Here is an 18,727-nt window from a genome sequence, read left to right on the forward strand (position 1 = left end):
TTAATCATTGTTTCAAGATATAGATATTAAGATATTGCATGGTCTACTCCTTCTACATTGGTTCCGTTTATGAGAAAATTCTCATTATTTCTTTGTTTTAGATATTCTTATAGACTTGAGGTTCATGGGTAGATCGTAGTCTTGTTAACACAGCGCTATTCTCGTCTCAACTCACGATCATTGAAGAATACCAAATGATATCATTCATATGTCATTCATATGATATCAATAGTTTCCGATAAATTAGGGGAGTGCATATAGATTTTCACTTCGGAAATAATCAAACAAAATAGAACTTTTTGCAATTTTATTAAGAAATGTTTAATAAACAACATATCAAAAAGCTCTACTCGAGAAGTGGGTGCTTCATTTTTAATTAAACAAATGAACTACGAAATTAGATGTTTTTTTAAGTAACTCAGAAAATATAAATATTAGAAAAAAACTGACGTAACCATTCAAAAATTTAGAAAATATTACAAAAATAACCTTATATAAAGAACTTTCTAAAATTTAATCTGTATCTTCTATAATTTTTTATTTATAACGCTAAAGTCACCCCTCTCACAAACATTGGCGCACTGTAAACTATAACGTACGGTGAAATGCACGGTTGAGTTATTTTAATGTAATTCTTTAACTAATGGATCAAATGAAATTTTATAAATTAAACATTATAGAAGATTAATTAAGCTATCTTATGGTTATAACAGATAGAAATAAAATGTACGGGCATAAGTACGGTGTGGCGTGGGCCGAAAGTGAGCCTTAAATGAATTTTGTTTAAAATGATTTAAAAATGTGTAACTAATACAATTTTTCTTATAAAACTCTCAATTTTGCACAACTTACTAACTTACCTTTCAAGCATCTTGCTAAATGATGTTTGATTCAAAAAAAATCTCAAAAATTTAATTCAAATGATATGACGTCCCAAATAAAACGTAATTTTTGAAATCTTCGTAGTTTTATAGAATTACCACCACTTTAATACGGTATTACTCAAGTTTGAACAGATCTATTACAGTTTTATAAGCGCTTTTTAAAAGCTTAGGACGTAATCTTTAACATGCACTAAATTATTTTACTTTAGAAATGAAATACACTATTTCTTTTTGAGAAAATTAAGAAAGATAACAAAAATGTAATACAAAAACCGTTAATTACCAGCTAAAAAAATGTTTATACAAAGTGATCAAAACTTTTTTCTGTAAAACTTACCTAAAATACATTTAATAATAAGCTTCAACAATAATAAATGTTCAGCAAAAAAATTTTTTTAACTTTTACACAATATGTCTGCGTAACTAGGAACATATTGATAACTTTTTTATTATCAGTTCTAAGATGCAATCATCAAATATCAAATTTAATTAATTTTATACGAGGTATGTCAAAAATATGAATTTCACTCTAGAGTAAAGTACCTTTACATTTCACAATATCGAAAATTGTTATTAAGTAAAGTTGTTTGGAATTAAAAAAATTGTTTTAGTGTTCAATTACATCCTTCTAATTAAAATATTGTGAATAATAAAGGCACTTAACTCTTAAGAAAAATTTATATTTTTTACACCCCTCGGACAAAATTAGAAAAGTTTGATATCTGATGGTTGTGTCTTAGATTTTAGACCAGGGAGAGCATTTTATGAAGAATAACTTTTTTTCGTAAAAGTGATAATAAAATAGTTATCATAATTTTAAGAAAATGATGATGAGTATCCGTAATTTGAGAAAAAATTTAATTTTTTTTTTCGATTAGAGTGATTTAAACATAGTTTTTAATTTCAAACAATTTTTCATAATATAATTTTTTGATATTCTGGAATATAAAGGTACTTTACTCTTTAACGAAATTCATATTTTTGACATAACTCTTATAAAATTGATAAAATTTGATATCTGATGGATGAGTTTTAGATTTTTGACTATCCAGAGCATTTTATGAAGAATAAGTTTTTTTCGTAAAATTGATAATAAAAAAGTTTTCCATGTGGTTCCTAGCTACGCAGACATACTGTATAAGAGCTTCTGTATAAGAATTTTCAAATTGCAATGCCATATTCGGATTCAGCATAATCAAAAACAAAATAGAAACATATTTGATCAAAGTAAAATAATGAATTTAACGATATTTTTAAAATTATTTATACAAACTAATTGTTATTGTTTAAACAATTAATAAACAATTAGCTGCCAAATCTGCGACTAGAACTTTTTACTTTAACAAGTATATAAACTAATAAAAAAAGTTTTAGAAAAATATAAGCTTGTTTGAATTTTTCCGAAACAATGCATATTTTCAGTAGTAATTGCACAAGAGCTCTAAAATTCTATGTTAATTTTAGAGATCGAGTGCAATTTTTTGCGATTATTTCATGAATAAAACTGTTCAACACCAAAACTTTATTGTAATTTATATATGTAAGTACAAATTAGTACAATTAAACACACAGTTGTTATAAATATTAATTTGACGGTTGAAAGTCATTACTTTTATAATTTTTAAAACATTAATTGTCATTAATATCACTGAATGTATTTTTTCGTAGCAACGAAGGGCATCTGACGTAATATACTTGATGACGGGAAATTATGAAAAATTGTCGATTTAATTTAGACTTATGTAGCTTTCTATTGGTCAGAATCTCCTATGAATGAAATAATCGTTCTAATTGCACTCCCCTAAATATTACTGAAAATAGTCGATACTGAGGTGTAGAAAGCTAGCCAAAAGGCTTGGAAAAGCTAATAACAATAAAAGTGAATTTTTATTCATTTTTTTTAATATAACCAAAATAAATGGTCTTATTTATCGATGATTTCTTATGCTACAATTGTTCATCTAATATTCAATGAATCGAACCAAATATAAGTAAAAATATAAAATATAAGATTGTAAAATTCAGTAACACTTCAGATTATCTACCTATTATTATAATATGGTACATATCCAAAAATGTTCAAGAAACCCTTTTTAGTTTAAGTCTGTTTACTAGTTAATATGTATATCTAATTCTGAAATAGTCTGTTCTTTTTGTGAAGGCATCGGAAGCGTTCATTCCAACATCAAACTTTTGGATTTGTCGTACAATAACATTTCTGCGATTTCCAAACAATTCTTCAGGCCCGTTGAATTGTCATTGACGCATCTTTATCTGTCACATAATAATCTTTTGAACGCCAGCAGGGATGTGTTCGGGAGCTTGAGGCATTTACAATGGCTCGATATCTCGTATAATGGGATGTATGAGATGGATTTTGACATGTTTAGAAACACGAAAAAACTACAGGTAAGTAACATTTGACTATTTAAATGTTTTTGTAGTACCTATCTACAACTAAATTGTAAAATTTATATTGTAAAAAGTAGTGTTATAGTCTAGTAAAATAAGATGACACTACATGTAAATCGAAATGTAAATTCGTACAGGTTGGAACAAATTTTATATTAAAGTTTAGGTGAGTACAAAAGATATTTTCATGAAAGTATCCAAATCATATAAGGGGATTGTTTAAATAATTAAAAAGGGGTCATTTTTGCACAATATTTACTTTTTTAACTGCTGGGGTAATTTCAATTTTAATGAAGATCTTTATTTTCTACAAAGCTAAAGGACAAATCTTTCACTTAAGACTTACTAAATTAAATTTGACCCCCTATTTATTTAAATAATTATATATAAAATTAAAAAACCAAATTTATAAAAAAAAATATTTTTTGCGTTTTAAATAAGCACTATAAATTATTTAATTTAATACGAGAAACTGCGGTATATTACCAGTATTTAGCAAACAAATTGGTTAATAAATGTTTAATAATTTATGAGATATTTAATTTGTTTATCAAATGTTACTATATTTTAAATTGCAAAAACGCGGTTGTTACCACCAGAGTATAAACCTGTTTAAAATCTCATTACTTTTATTTTTATGTATGTTTTCGTTAAATGTGTTGATAAATTCAAATTGCAAATTAACTACCCTCTAAAATAACATTTAAAAATTGTTATAATTTGTTTATAATTTGTTTTTTTAATACCGTCGCAAGGATTAAACATTTTGAAATGCTGTTCCTATAATCGGGTTCCTGAGAATTTTTCATTAATTAACAAATTATTTTTGTCCTTTTTCTTCTTCTTTTTTTTTCGTTATAGTAAAAGATATAGTTTTGCTTATAGAGGGGGTTTCATTAAGAATGTCCAATCTCTGAGTAGTCGATTCTAGACCTCAAAATATTAAGATTTAACCAAAATCACTTAAATAAAATATGGCTCCTTATTGAGTTACAGGGTGTTTTATTTAAAAATTTAAAAATTATTTTGGCTCAGTATTATAAAAATATTCTACGCATCCTTTTCATACTTAGTAGAAAGTGTAAGTACTATACACCCTATGAAATTATGTTAAATACAAGTTTCCGGCTATTACCAAAAGCGTACAACAGGGGAAAGCACATGGTTAACCCTTCCCAAATTCTACGTTACTGGCAAAATTGCTATTTTAGCGCAATTTTTAGATTCTCCAATACTCTCTATGTAAATAACTTACGCTTCACTCTTAACGATAAAGTCATCGAGTTTTTGAGATATTTGCAGTCAAACATGTAACGGCACAGTTATTGTGATTAATGACTTTTGCCGCTTAATTTTTAATTTCAAATATCTCGAAAACTAATGATTTTATCGTTAAAACTGAAGAGTATTTTATTCATTATTAATGATAAAATCATTAGTTTTCCAGATATTTGAAAGTAAAAATTAAGCGGCACAATATATTAATCAAAATATTATATATATATATATATATATATATATATATATATATATATATATATATATATATATATATATAAATCAAAAACTAAATATTATTATAACTAAATAACTGTGCCGTTACATGCTTAACTTCAAATATCTCGAAAACTAATGACTTTATCGTTACGAGTGAAAAGAATATTATTTACATAGATAGTATTGGAGAATCTAAAAATTGTGCTAAAATGGCAATTTCACCAGTGACGTAGAATTTGGGAAGGGTCAACCATTTCCTGTCCCCTGTCGTACGCCTCTGGTAATAGCCGGAAACTTGTATTTAACATAATTTTATAGGGTGTATAGTACTTACATTTTCTACCAAGTATGAAAATGTTACGTCGAATAGTTTTAAAATACTGAGCAAAAATATATCTATTTTTTTTGTTATAAAACACCTTGTCACTCAATAAGGAGCCATATTTTGATACTATCACTCTTCTACTTTCATTTGGCATACTCAGAATTGCTCTATCTTCATTATTTTCTATCTTATCTTATTGCAAAATAAAGGTCTCTGGGAAAAACAAATAGAATAACTCTTAAACTAATTAATGGATCAGTCTCAAATTTCAAGGGTTTGTTAAGTACTCCAATATCCAACTTTGGGTCAAACTCTAAAGTTCTAGGGTAGTTTTAATAAAAGTTATTAACAAATAACAATATTCACCTATTCTGCAATTTGCGTAGCAACAAATTAACTTTTTAACTTTCAAAAATCGGCATTTTGAAGGTTTTTCAATGTTCTAAACTAAAAAACTGAATTTTGTAATTTTATGTCAACTATTTAGTTTTTGAATGGAGTGCAAAAAATCGAAAAAATCGCGATTTTTGCACTAAATTGTTAATGATTAAAAAACGGACGCAAACTCTAGGCAGGAAACAGGTAGATTTTCTTCCTATAGGTCTACAATAACTAAAAAAGTAGTCAGCTACCTGGATCTTTAAATGTCCCGAGAAAATCCTTATTACCCTGGACTATTAGACGATCAAAATAATCTGTTCAAGTGCTCCATGGTCCTCAACTACGTCCCCATCAATAGGGGTAGTAATCTAATAATTGGTAGGGTGTGCGGGACGCGCAAATGCTATATCTCCCGAACAACTGCCATCAAGTGAGTTGGAAAAGATAGTAAGAGATTGCAGGAACAGTATAATTAGATATCACATCCCAGATGGGAGAAGGTTTGTAAGACGGCCTAGAAAAAGGCGGAAAGATGCAGTCAGAGAGGACCTAGAGAAAGTCGGAGTGAGACAATGGGAAATAGTGGCACAGGACCGACAATCATGGAAGGCAATAGTAAACGCAGAAAAGACTCATGAAGAGTTGTGACGCCATCGACGATGATGATGAGGTTTAAAGGGACGATAAGGCATACATTGGTCTAGGACCTAGGACATGACCGCCAAATTTTAAGGAATTTCAAGAGGTTGTCCTGACAGTGTTAGAAGACAATTTTCCGAAGATAGTGAGAAATACCAACAGGAAAGTAGCTGGTGGGATGACAACGTTGCAATTTAAAGAACTGTAGTCAATTAATGAGGCAGTTATCGCAATGATCTGAATGAATATATGTAGTAAAAAACTGACAAAGGCAAACAAAGAATGGTGGGGAAGGTATTACGGGAAAATATAACAGACTACAAAAATGTCTGGGCTCCATCAAGTTCTCTCAAAAGACTCTCAGATAAATATTGGTTTGCTCCGAAAGGAATCAGGTGAATACACTTGATCGAGGTCAATGAATACACAGAATGAGAAGCTACTTAGAATAGAACTTATCATAGGGAGAAGACAGAAGAGACACAGCCCAGACTCAAGGATTTTACCTGATGCACAAAAAAATCTAAGATAGTAAAATGGTGGGGTGGGGTGCAAGAGGCATTGCACCCACCTCGGTCCAGAGAGTGGTGGATTTAACACTGACTAAATTACATATTTTTGCGTAAGCATAAATGCATACAAAATTACTTATATTTTTATATCCGGTCTTTTAGCACCTTGTATTTAACATAATTTTATAGGGTGTATAGTACTTACATTTTCTACCAAGTATGAAAATGTTACGTCGAATAGTTTTAAAATACTGAGCAAAAATATATCTATTTTTTTTGTTATAAAACACCTTGTCACTCAATAAGGAGCCATATTTTATTAAAGCGATTTTGATTAAATCTTAATATTTTGAGGTCTAGAATCTGAAACTCAGAGATTGGACATTCTTAATGAAACCCCCTCTGTAAGCAAAATTATATCTCTTACTAAAAGGAAAAAAAAAGAAGAAGAAAAGACAACAAAAAATTTGTTAATTAGTGAAAAATTACCAGGAATCCGATTATCTGAACAGTATTTCAAAAGGTTTAATCCCCGCGACGTTATTAAAAAAACAAATTATAAACAAATTAGAACAATTTTCAAATGCCATTTTAGAGGGGAGTTAGATAGAAATTTGAATTTATCAATACATTTATTGAAAACATACATAAATATAAGCGTAATGAGGTTTTACACAGATTTATATTCTTTTGGTAACAACCGCGTTTTTGCAATTGAAAATATAGTAACATTTAATAAACAAATTAAATAGCTCATAAATTATTAAATATTTCTCACCAATGTTTTTTTTGCCTAATACTGGTAATATAGCGCAACTTCTCCTATTAAATACAATAATTTACAGTGCTTATTTAAAACGCAAATAATATTTTCTTGCAAATTTGATTTTTAAATTTTATATATAATTATTTAAATAAATAGCTTCATTAAAATGTAAATTACCTCAGCAGTTAAAAAAGTAAATATTGTGCAAAAAGGACTCCTTTTTAATTTAAACAATGATCCCCTCATATGATTTGGACACTTTTTTGAAAATATCTTTTGTATTCACTAAAACTTTGATATAAAATTTATTCCAACCTGTAAGGAATTACATTTTGATTTTTTTTATTTTATTAAGCTAAATATTATTAATCTTAAAGTAAATAGACCGAAGGATCCCAAATCTTTCTTTTTTTACGTGTCGTATAGAATAAAGAAGCCTATTCCGAATTAAAAGATATTAAATGAAGTAAAATAAAGACGTACTCACAATCATTTAATAATCACAAAGACGACCAGTTTCGATCTCTACAATATTCAGATCATCTTCAGGTTAGCCTTACAAGTGATTAAATGATGCCGTTGCAAGGGATGATTTGTAAGGTCATCTGTAATATGATTTCAAGTCCAACTTATGCTAGCAGGATAATCGGGTAAAGGACTGGGTAGACGGACATGCTTCGTAGGTTAACACATAATATAACGGGATAATTCTTGAGGGTAGAGAGGTAATATTAAACAAAAGGAAAAAAAGAAAGAAAGAAAGAAAACCAACAGTTCTTTGTACTGTACAAAGTTCCCACTACATCATGCTTGACTCTAAATACTCGATTTGATATACTATATGATGTTAACAACTGTGGATATTATTTGGGCAAAAGCTTACTTAATTTTCATATAAACCCCTTGTTTCATACCTTATCAAAAGCCTGTGCCACATCAAGGAAAACAATGGAGCAGAGTGTTTCTTATTCTAACGTTTTTTCTTAATTATGTCTATTATTCTGTGGACTTGATCTATAGTCTAGTGTCTTTCTTTGAAGCCAAACTGGTGGGATGGAATGATCCTATTGTCCCATATAATTGGATGTAATCTTTTGAGTAATAATTTTTAGGAAATTTTCGAAATTACAAGAAGGAGATTGGTTTGTAGAACGAAACCTCAGTTAATGGTTTTTCAGGTCTAGCGATGATCATCATGTGTGCTACCTTTCATACCTTCGGTACATACTTAAGTGTGAGTGAGGCATTAATAAGATAGGTATAGGTACCTAAGTTTAACTAAGGCTTATTATACATTATACCTATGAACTTACTTATGGTTGATGTTTTTTTTATTTCATTCGCAACTTCTTCTGGTGTAATTGGTCTAATTTAGCTTTCGAACAAATAATTATATTTACTATAATTTATTTCCAAAGATTTAACTTGTTAATAAACATTTATTTATATTCAAAAATTTGAAATACATCTACAATTATTTTTCATTTTAGGTCCTACTAGCATCGCACAACAAAATCGCAGATGTAGCAAATGACTTATTCAGGTTCTTAAGCAACTTAAGAATCGTGGATTTGTCTCACAATCGACTAAGAGCGCTGCCAGACAACCTATTCCGCGAAGAAGGTCTGGAGAAGTTGGATCTATCACACAATATGCTAAGCAAACTGCCCTTAACCAGCATGTCTGTTTCTACTGCCATAACGGTGTGCGAACTTGATCTGTCTTGGAATAGTATATCTTCTTTGTCACATGGAGGGCTGCTGACTAGGTTCAGAGTAAGTAGTAGGGATTGTTATAACTTATACGATTTCTTTATAAAACTGTCTTGTATTGGAAGGAATTTGATTTTTATGTGTCCCTTATAGCAATAATTTACAATAACGTTCCATTATTCTTGCATGTTTTTTGTGAAAAAATGATCGCGCAAGGTGCTAAAAGACCGGATATAAAAATATAAGTAATTTTGTATGCATTTATGCTTACGCAAAAATATGTAATTTAGTCAGTGTTAAATCCACCACTCTCTGGACCGAGGTGGGTGCAATGCCTCTTGCACCCCACCCCACCATTTTACTATCTTAGATTTTTTTGTGCATCAGGTAAAATCCTTGAGTCTGGGCTGTGTCTCTTCTGTCTTCTCCCTATGATAAGTTCTATTCTAAGTAGCTTCTCATTCTGTGTATTCATTGACCTCGATCAAGTGTATTCACCTGATTCCTTTCGGAGCAAACCAATATTTATCTGAGAGTCTTTTGAGAGAACTTGATGGAGCCCAGACATTTTTGTAGTCTGTTATATTTTCCCGTAATACCTTCCCCACCATTCTTTGTTTGCCTTTGTCAGTTTTTTACTACATATATTCATTCAGATCATTGCGATAACTGCCTCATTAATTGACTACAGTTCTTTAAATTGCAACGTTGTCATCCCACCAGCTACTTTCCTGTTGGTATTTCTCACTATCTTCGGAAAATTGTCTTCTAACACTGTCAGGACAACCTCTTGAAATTCCTTAAAATTTGGCGGTCATGTCCTAGGTCCTAGACCAATGTATGCCTTATCGTCCCTTTAAACCTCATCATCATCGTCGATGGCGTCACAACTCTTCATGAGTCTTTTCTGCGTTTACTATTGCCTTCCATGATTGTCGGTCCTGTGCCACTATTTCCCATTGTCTCACTCCGACTTTCTCTAGGTCCTCTCTGACTGCATCTTTCCGCCTTTTTCTAGGCCGTCTTACAAACCTTCTCCCATCTGGGATGTGATATCTAATTATACTGTTCCTGCAATCTCTTACTATCTTTTCCAACTCACTTGATGGCAGTTGTTCGGGAGATATAGCATTTGCGCGTCCCGCACACCCTACCAATTATTAGATTACTACCCCTATTGATGGGGACGTAGTTGAGGACCATGGAGCACTTGAACAGATTATTTTGATCGTCTAATAGTCCAGGGTAATAAGGATTTTCTCGGGACATTTAAAGATCCAGGTAGCTGACTACTTTTTTAGTTATTGTAGACCTATAGGAAGAAAATCTACCTGTTTCCTGCCTAGAGTTTGCGTCCGTTTTTTAATCATTAACAATTTAGTGCAAAAATCGCGATTTTTTCGATTTTTTGCACTCCATTCAAAAACTAAATAGTTGACATAAAATTACAAAATTCAGTTTTTTAGTTTAGAACATTGAAAAACCTTCAAAATGCCGATTTTTGAAAGTTAAAAAGTTAATTTGTTGCTACGCAAATTGCAGAATAGGTGAATATTGTTATTTGTTAATAACTTTTATTAAAACTACCCTAGAACTTTAGAGTTTGACCCAAAGTTGGATATTGGAGTACTTAACAAACCCTTGAAATTTGAGACTGATCCATTAATTAGTTTAAGAGTTATTCTATTTGTTTTTCCCAGAGACCTTTATTTTGCAATAAGATAAGATAGAAAATAATGAAGATAGAGCAATTCTGAGTATGCCAAATGAAAGTAGAAGAGTGATAGTATCAAAATTTATTAAAAAAATATAAAAAATTATTAACATAATCAAAAATCCTAATGCCAAATTTTTAAAAATTTGTAGTTTATAAACATTTAGAATAACTTTAAAAATGTTGTCCGTAGAAACAATCTTTTTATATATTCGAAAATATAGTATTTTAACACGAATTTTCAAATAAAGAAATTTAGGCTGGGCTCATTTGAGACAAAGTTAGCCATATGTTTTTTTTTTAATTCAGAGCTAATTTGTTTATAATAATTAAGGAATCTCATTAATGCCATTTTAAAAAAGGGGATTTGCATTTTTTCTTAAAAAATTGTCAGAAACATTATACCTTCACAGCATCCTCTATGATTTTTCAAAAATGTAGTGCAAACGATTACTAGGGGAAACCTACAAATCCAGCGAGTTAAAATACCGAAAAAGCAATTTCAAACGAATAAAATTTGCTGTATCTCCGGATCAGCTTAATGGGTTTTGATCTTTCTTTTTTTTAATTGGTATATAATTTTTACGTACATTACAAATATGCAATTAGTTTATAAATTTATTAATTAATAAACAGTCTAATTTATTTAAACAATTCTTGAAAAAAAATTTTTTTACAAAAACCAATATTTTTAATCATAGTATCATTAATGATCACAGAAAAAGTTAAAGTACACTTGAATAAATAAATGATTTTTATTAGATAATTATTTATTGAAGGTAATTTATTTATTAAAGTATACCTTAACTTTTTCTATGATTAATAGGGATAGTATGATTAAAATCATGAATTTTTATGAAAAAAAATAATTATTTCAAAAATTGTTTAAACAAATTAGACTGTTTATTAATTAATAAATGTCTAGACAAATTACATATTTGTAATGTACAGAAAAATTACATACAAATTAAAAAAATAACGATCAAAATATATTCAGTAGATCCCGAGATATAGAAATATTGATAGTAGTTTTAAGTTGCTTTTTTTAGTTTTTGCACTCGTGCATTTGTCGGCTCCCAGCTCCCCCTTCACTTACCACGACTAGTCACCAGTTAAACTACATTTTTAAAAATTCGTGTAAAATACCAGCTTTTGTAATATGTAAAATGACTTTTTTACAGACAATATTTTTAAAGTTATTCTAAATGTTTTTAAACTACAAAATTTCACAAATTTGGCATTAGGATTTTTGACTACAATATATAATCTTTTTATCGCTTTTTTAGTACATTTTGATAGTATCAGTTTTCTACTTTCATTTGGCATACTCAGAATTGCCCTATCTTCATTATTTTCTGTCTTATGTTATTGCAAAATAAAGGTCTCTGGGAAAAACAATTAGAATAACTCTTAAACTAATTAATGGATCGGTCTCACATTTTAAGGGTTTATTAATGCCTGGTTGCACCAACAGATCTTAAGGTCCAGCTTAGCTAAGCTCTACTTATAGATAGGGCCTCCTTGAGTATCACTTACGTTGCACCATAATTTTAGATTCTTACCTTATTATTAATTATATCTATTATTATATTATGGTGTTCTTATTGTAATATATTATAATTATATTATATTAATTCTTATGATAATGTCGACTTAAGCTTAAGATCTGATGGTGCAACCAGGGATAAGTACCCCAATATCCAACTTTGGGTGAAACACTAAAGTTCTAGGGTAATGTTCTAAAAAATTAAATTTTGTAATTTTATGTCAACTATTTAGCTTTTGAAAGGGGTGCAAAAATCTAAAAAAATCGCGATTTTTGCACTAAATTTTTAATAATTAAAAAACGGACGCGGACTCTAGGCAGGAAACAGCTAGGTTTTCATCCTATAGGTATACAATAACTAAAAAAGAATGTGTGTATACTTTGTACGCACGTAAGAAGATATTCTTCTATTATATAATAGGTAATTTAAACGAAGTAAATATACTTAAAAAATATATAATATCTTCAAAAATTATATAATAATATACTTACAATCATAAAATCTATAAAAAAAAATAAAAAAATAATAACTTGCTTGGGGATTGAACCCACTTCACGTCGACCGCGCCGTACGAAAGTTGACGCCATTTCAAACTGCACCAAACTCTCGTATACGTCATGTGGGAATATACACAAACTAAACGTTTACACCATTTTATATGAATTTAATAAAATTATTATTTTGATTTTTGTCGAAATAAAATACAACAAAATATAGAGTAAGAAAATGATATATGAGATGAAGATTTGTAGAAAGTTTGTTCGTAATCAGATTATGTAAATTAAAGCATTGCCTACTAATAGGTAACTACATTATTTTGTTTACATTTTCCAAATAGATAGGTATTGAAACTATTAGGTATTTCCAACTGAAACATTTAGAATTACGTACCTGCGGCTTTTCAAAACTATTTAAAAAGTCACTATAATTATAAATTTGATTGTATTTCTGTCCACACATCAATAAAAACTAATATTATACAAAAATGAATAACCATTTTCAGGTCTTTTAGTCTTTTAATATTATACAATATTTTTGTTTACCGATAACCTCCATATTATTGAACAATTATTGACAGATGATTTTAAAATTTCAACACCCAATCAGAGCCCGTATAACAACTAATACCATACTGTCGGTGTGCGCATGCGCGCGGATCAATAAAATTTTACCCTCAATCGATTTGCCGCTAAAGAAGAATATCTTCAAAAAGTAGTCAGCTACCTGGATCTTTGAGTGTCCCGAACATGGTCTATTTCTAGCTTATTACCCTGGTCTATAAGTTTACCGGTGCTCCCTCCCACAAGCCCACCATAGTCCTCATCACGCTTTTCTGTTCGGGTACTTTTCATGTAAACTTTATCATTACACTCAAAATGTAACAAATAAAAATAGTACCTAAATATACAGAGTATAGATATCTACATACATATTTATTAAAGACAGAAGAGAAAGAAAGTGTACAGTATATTAACAAACATATCTAGTAGTATTATAATTATTTATAATTATTCTTTGTAACTTTAGATGATTCCACATATTTCAAAATTGATTTCTTGTTTTATTTGTAGAGTTTGAATTTTCTGGATTTATCTTACAACAGATTAGCATCCATTGATGCTGGTACATTTAAAGGTTTACCTAAATTATCCGCTCTGGATTTGAGCCACAATAGCCAACTGGTGTTTGAACCAAATGGATTAAGCTTTCAAGGACTAGAGTATACTCTATACCATCTTCAATTAAACAACATTTCTCTGTCACAAGTAAGTATAAATTCACTGCATAATACTTTTTAAACTCTAGTTGAATTTTTCTAGGTACCAACATTACCAACACCGCATTTGATATCACTATCACTTTCTCATAACTCTTTGCCGACAGTTCCGCCAGAGATGACAACCAATTTAACAAAACTTCAGCGATTGAACTTGGATCATAATGATTTAACTGCCATTCCAATAGTGACTCATCAACTTGATGAGTTGAGATATTTCTCAATCGCAGGAAATCCTGTAACTTTCCTGAGTAACACAAGTCTGCTAGGCGTTGCTGATCATTTAGTAGAACTAGACATAAAAAATCTTGAACTAAACACATTAGAGGTAAAAAAATCTTGCAATTTATAGTTTACGTCTACGTTTAGATTAAATGCATATATATACAGGGTGAGTCACCACTAACGGGACGGAAGATTACAGCGAAATGGTAAAAGATTTGAAAAAATGTTTAAATTAGTAGTTTGTAAGTTGATAAAAGCTCCATTTTAAAATTACTTTGAAATATACAGGGTGTCCCAATAAATGGCGGCGTATTAAAGTTATATTTTTTCTTATGGAACATCCTGTATTTTATTGTATTTTTTAATTGTCCGCAAAAAATAAGGTATAGTTTCCTAAGGCTTCCTTATACCTATGTACAGAGTGTTCTGAGTTATGTTGACTTTTCTTAAAATGTAAAGTTTTAAAAGAAGACTTATTCTCAAGTTATTTAAGAAATTATAAAAAAAATATTTTTACATCTAAATAGTTGGATATTGATTGAATGTACTCCATGATTGATTATTACACATTTATTTACAGGGTGTTCAACATTTACAGTTTCATTATTGGATTATTCAATGTGTCAGAAGATGCTTATTTTAAATTAGACACCATTTATATTAATAACCCATTATACTATACAAAGTCACCTCTTTCGAATGGTATATGGATGTCCTACACCTAGGTCTCATAGTTTTTGCGTAATTTACAATTATTTAAATTCTTAATCTGTAAATCGATTTTAAAACAAAATATGTATCTCACTGTATGACATCGTCATTTTATGACAGTACGGTCTAGCAATTATCAAAAATATAAACATCCGTGTATAATATTCAAATTTAATTGTTCCTAAAAATGAATAATCACGTTATCTACGAAAGAGTATACATGGTACTTTGCACTGGGAGTGTGTGCAAAATTTTATCTTAACTCCTAAAGTTTACGCTCAAAAGCATCCTGATAGAAAACATCCAAAAAGGACGTTTTTGAGAAATTTCTCAATAGATTCCGTCCTATTGGTTATGTTGCATACGGAAAGTTAAATAAATATAAACCAGTTAATACTAGTAAAAAAAAATTCGGGTGAATTGTAAATCAGTCAGACGAGTGTTAAAATACTTAAGAGAAACTACTATTATCCGTATAAAACTCAACTACACCAGTATTATACCGAACAGGATTATGATAAATATTTAACTATTAGACTTCGGAGAAGATCCTATTTTTTTTTTAAATATAGTGTATACAGACTAATCTACCTACTTTTCATAAAAATGATCTAGTAAATAGACATAATTTTCATTTCATTATAATACAGTAAACAAACATTTATTTCCTACTGTTTAAAAATCGAGAGTGACCATAAATATTATTTTTAAAATCAATTACCGGTTAAGAAAATTGTAAATTACGCAAAAGCTATGACTCCTGGTTATAGAACATCCCTACACAATTCGAAAGAGGAACCTGTGTTTAGTATAATAATTTATTAAAATACATGGTGCTCTATTTAAAATAAGCATTCTATGACACATTGAATAATCCAGTAATGAAACTGTAAATTTTGAACACCCTGTAAATAAATATGGAATAATCAATCATGGAATGCATTACTTATAAGATATTTACCAGATCGTATTGTCATAGAATGACATTGTCATATAATGCCAAATGCCATTAATTAACTACATCTTTTGTTTTAAAATCGATTTACAGATGAAGAATTTTAACAATTGTAAATTTCGCAAAAACTGTGAGACTTAGGTATAGGACATCCATACACCATTCGAAAGAGGTAAATTTGTTAAGTATAATTATTTATTAATATACATGGTGTTCTATTTAAAATAAGAATCATATGACACATTGAATAATCCAATAATGAAACTGTAAATTTTGAACACCCTGTAAATAAATGTGTAATAATCGATCATGAAATACATTCAACCAATATCCAAATATTTAGATGTAAAAGTAATTTTTTTATAATTTTTTAAATAACTTGAGAATAAGCCTTCTTTTAAAACTTTACATTTTAAGAAAAGTCAATATAACTCAGAACACTCTGTACATAGGTATAGGGAAGCCTTATGAAACTATACCTTATTTTTTGCGGATAATTAAAAAATGCAATAAAATATAGGGTGTTCCATAAGAAAAAATATAGCTTTGATACGCCGCCATTTATTGGGACACTCTGTATATTTCAAAATAATTTTAGAATGTGGCTTTTATCAACTTACAAACTACTGATTTAAAATTTTTTTCAAATCTGTTACTATTTCGCTGTAATCTTCCGTCCTGTTAGTGGTGACTCACCCTGTATATATTAACTTTTTTCAATTTCTGAGTTTGGTTTCAAACAGTTTACAATTTCTGAGAAAGTTTATTGTTTAGTAATGTTTACTATTCGAGATTTTTTCGGATTGTCTATTTACTATTTTCGCTGTCGATCTTGCTGTTGAGTACACTGAAGTGTCTATCATTTTATTTTGCACTAAAATTGGTATTTTACAGCTATTGCAAATCGGCTGAGGGTCATTGGAGATGATGTATCAATGTGTATATTTTGTATGATCTAGCCGCAGTCTGTTGAGGATTACTTGGTCATGTCTGAGCTGGGAGTGGTAGTAAAGCAGAAGTACCGTTTGGTTTAATAATTTTTAGTTGTGTTTTTAATTGACTCCATTTTGCTTGCCAGGTTCTATTAATGTATGTTTTTTGGTCTGAAAATGGTATGTTTTGCATTTTCTGTCAATAGCCATGCTATTGACAGTTTATGTTGCTGCTTTATCAGACGCTTCATTAGCCTCTACCTTAACACGAGATGCTACTCATAAGAATGTTATACACACACCCAAACTTATATGGAATCACCATGTATTTCAAAGTAATATTTATTTCTTTTAAAAAAACTTGTTATTGTTGCGAAGATTAAAGGTTTTTATTGAAACTAAACAAATATACAAGACAATCGGATAGTACAGCCCGGTACGGTATAGATTATTTGCTTGAGTTGCAAGTTGAACGAAAATAAATAAACTAACTTTTGCGTCCAAAAACGAAAATATGCCTCATGTGGGGTTATAGAACTTACAACGAGGAAAGATTATTGGTCTTGTGGAGAAAGTAATGTTCTCAGATGGACGTAGCTGCAGAGCTAGGCGTAATACAGGGCGTTCTGTCCAAAACATATGCTAGGTACCAGGAACTAGGAAAGCTCAAAAATAAAGCAAGGGAAAGTCGTCAAAAGTAATAACGGCTCTCCACGATCATTTAGTTGTCCAATCAGCTGGAAGACAACCAACCATTTCTCACCTGCAGCTCCAAAGGCAGCTTTTGGAAGCTACATGTGTAACTGTTTCAGTTGAAAGGATAAGAAGAAGAGTTCGTACCAAGAAGTATACAGCAGGTGACAGTTATGGGTTCCCGAGTTATCCAAGCAGCACAAGATTGATCGCCAAAATTAGTGTCTTCACCACCAAAACTGGAACATTGGGAATTGACAAAATGTGATATTTTCAAAAACAGTCAGAATTTAATGTAATCAGATGGAAAATCAGATGACCCACGAAATCGTGTAGGTACTTAGTGGTCGAGGAAGACAAGCAAGAGCGAAAACTATCAGATCTGTTCACAAATGTACAAGGGGAAGTGTAATGTTCTAGAGAGGAATTGTGGTCCGTAAAAAAACTCCTTTAATTTTCATCCAATCAACTTTAACTGCTCACAGGTATGTTGATAACCGGTAGTCAGACTCTGGAGAGGCGCAACAGGAGAAAATTTAATTTTATTTCATGATAATGGACCTCTACATACCATTAGAGTGACTAGAGACATCATTGAAGCAAAAGTTATCCCTTGTTTGGAGTGGCCTGCTTGCTCACCCGAGCTTAATCCTATAGAGTATTTGTGAGATATGCTTAAAAGAAAAATTAGAGCTCGCCGGGATAATCCACAAAACACCGCACGGCTAGTACAAGCTGCTTTTAAAGGATGGAGTAACCTACCACAATAAAATGTTGATAATTTGGTTAGGAACGTGCCCACGCAAACTGAAGCTTGCATAAGGACTAGAGGTGATAACACTGACTACCACAAAATACAAAAAATAAATAAAAACAAGTTAAACATTATTCGTTTTACATTGAAATTTTGTATGCTATTGACTTTAAAACAACTACTTTCAATTTAGTCCATTCTTTCACGGTTTTTGCTCTAAATTTTAAAGAACCGCTTGGATTGACATTAAATTTGGCAAACGTATAGCTTACATGTCAAAGAAAAAAAGTG

At 30.2% G+C, this 18,727-nt stretch overlaps 1 protein-coding gene across 2 annotated transcripts in view; it reads left to right on the forward strand.

The window, feature by feature from the left end:
• LOC114339516 (chaoptin) overlaps window positions 1–18,727 on the forward strand; it is a 102,498-nt gene that overhangs the window by 42,267 nt on the left and 41,504 nt on the right. The window contains exons 9-12 of one of the 2 annotated variants that reach the window (XM_050642562.1): window positions 3,028–3,293; window positions 8,907–9,191; window positions 13,961–14,155; window positions 14,210–14,494. In XM_050642562.1, the coding sequence (XP_050498519.1) occupies window positions 3,028–3,293; window positions 8,907–9,191; window positions 13,961–14,155; window positions 14,210–14,494 (1,031 nt within the window). The remainder of the gene's footprint in view (window positions 1–3,027; window positions 3,294–8,906; window positions 9,192–13,960; window positions 14,156–14,209; window positions 14,495–18,727) is intronic. The other variant, XM_050642563.1, reaches the window with a different exon arrangement.

Source organism: Diabrotica virgifera, chromosome 2 (assembly GCF_917563875.1).
Source record: "Diabrotica virgifera virgifera chromosome 2, PGI_DIABVI_V3a".
Taxonomy (NCBI): Eukaryota; Metazoa; Arthropoda; class Insecta; order Coleoptera; family Chrysomelidae; genus Diabrotica; species Diabrotica virgifera.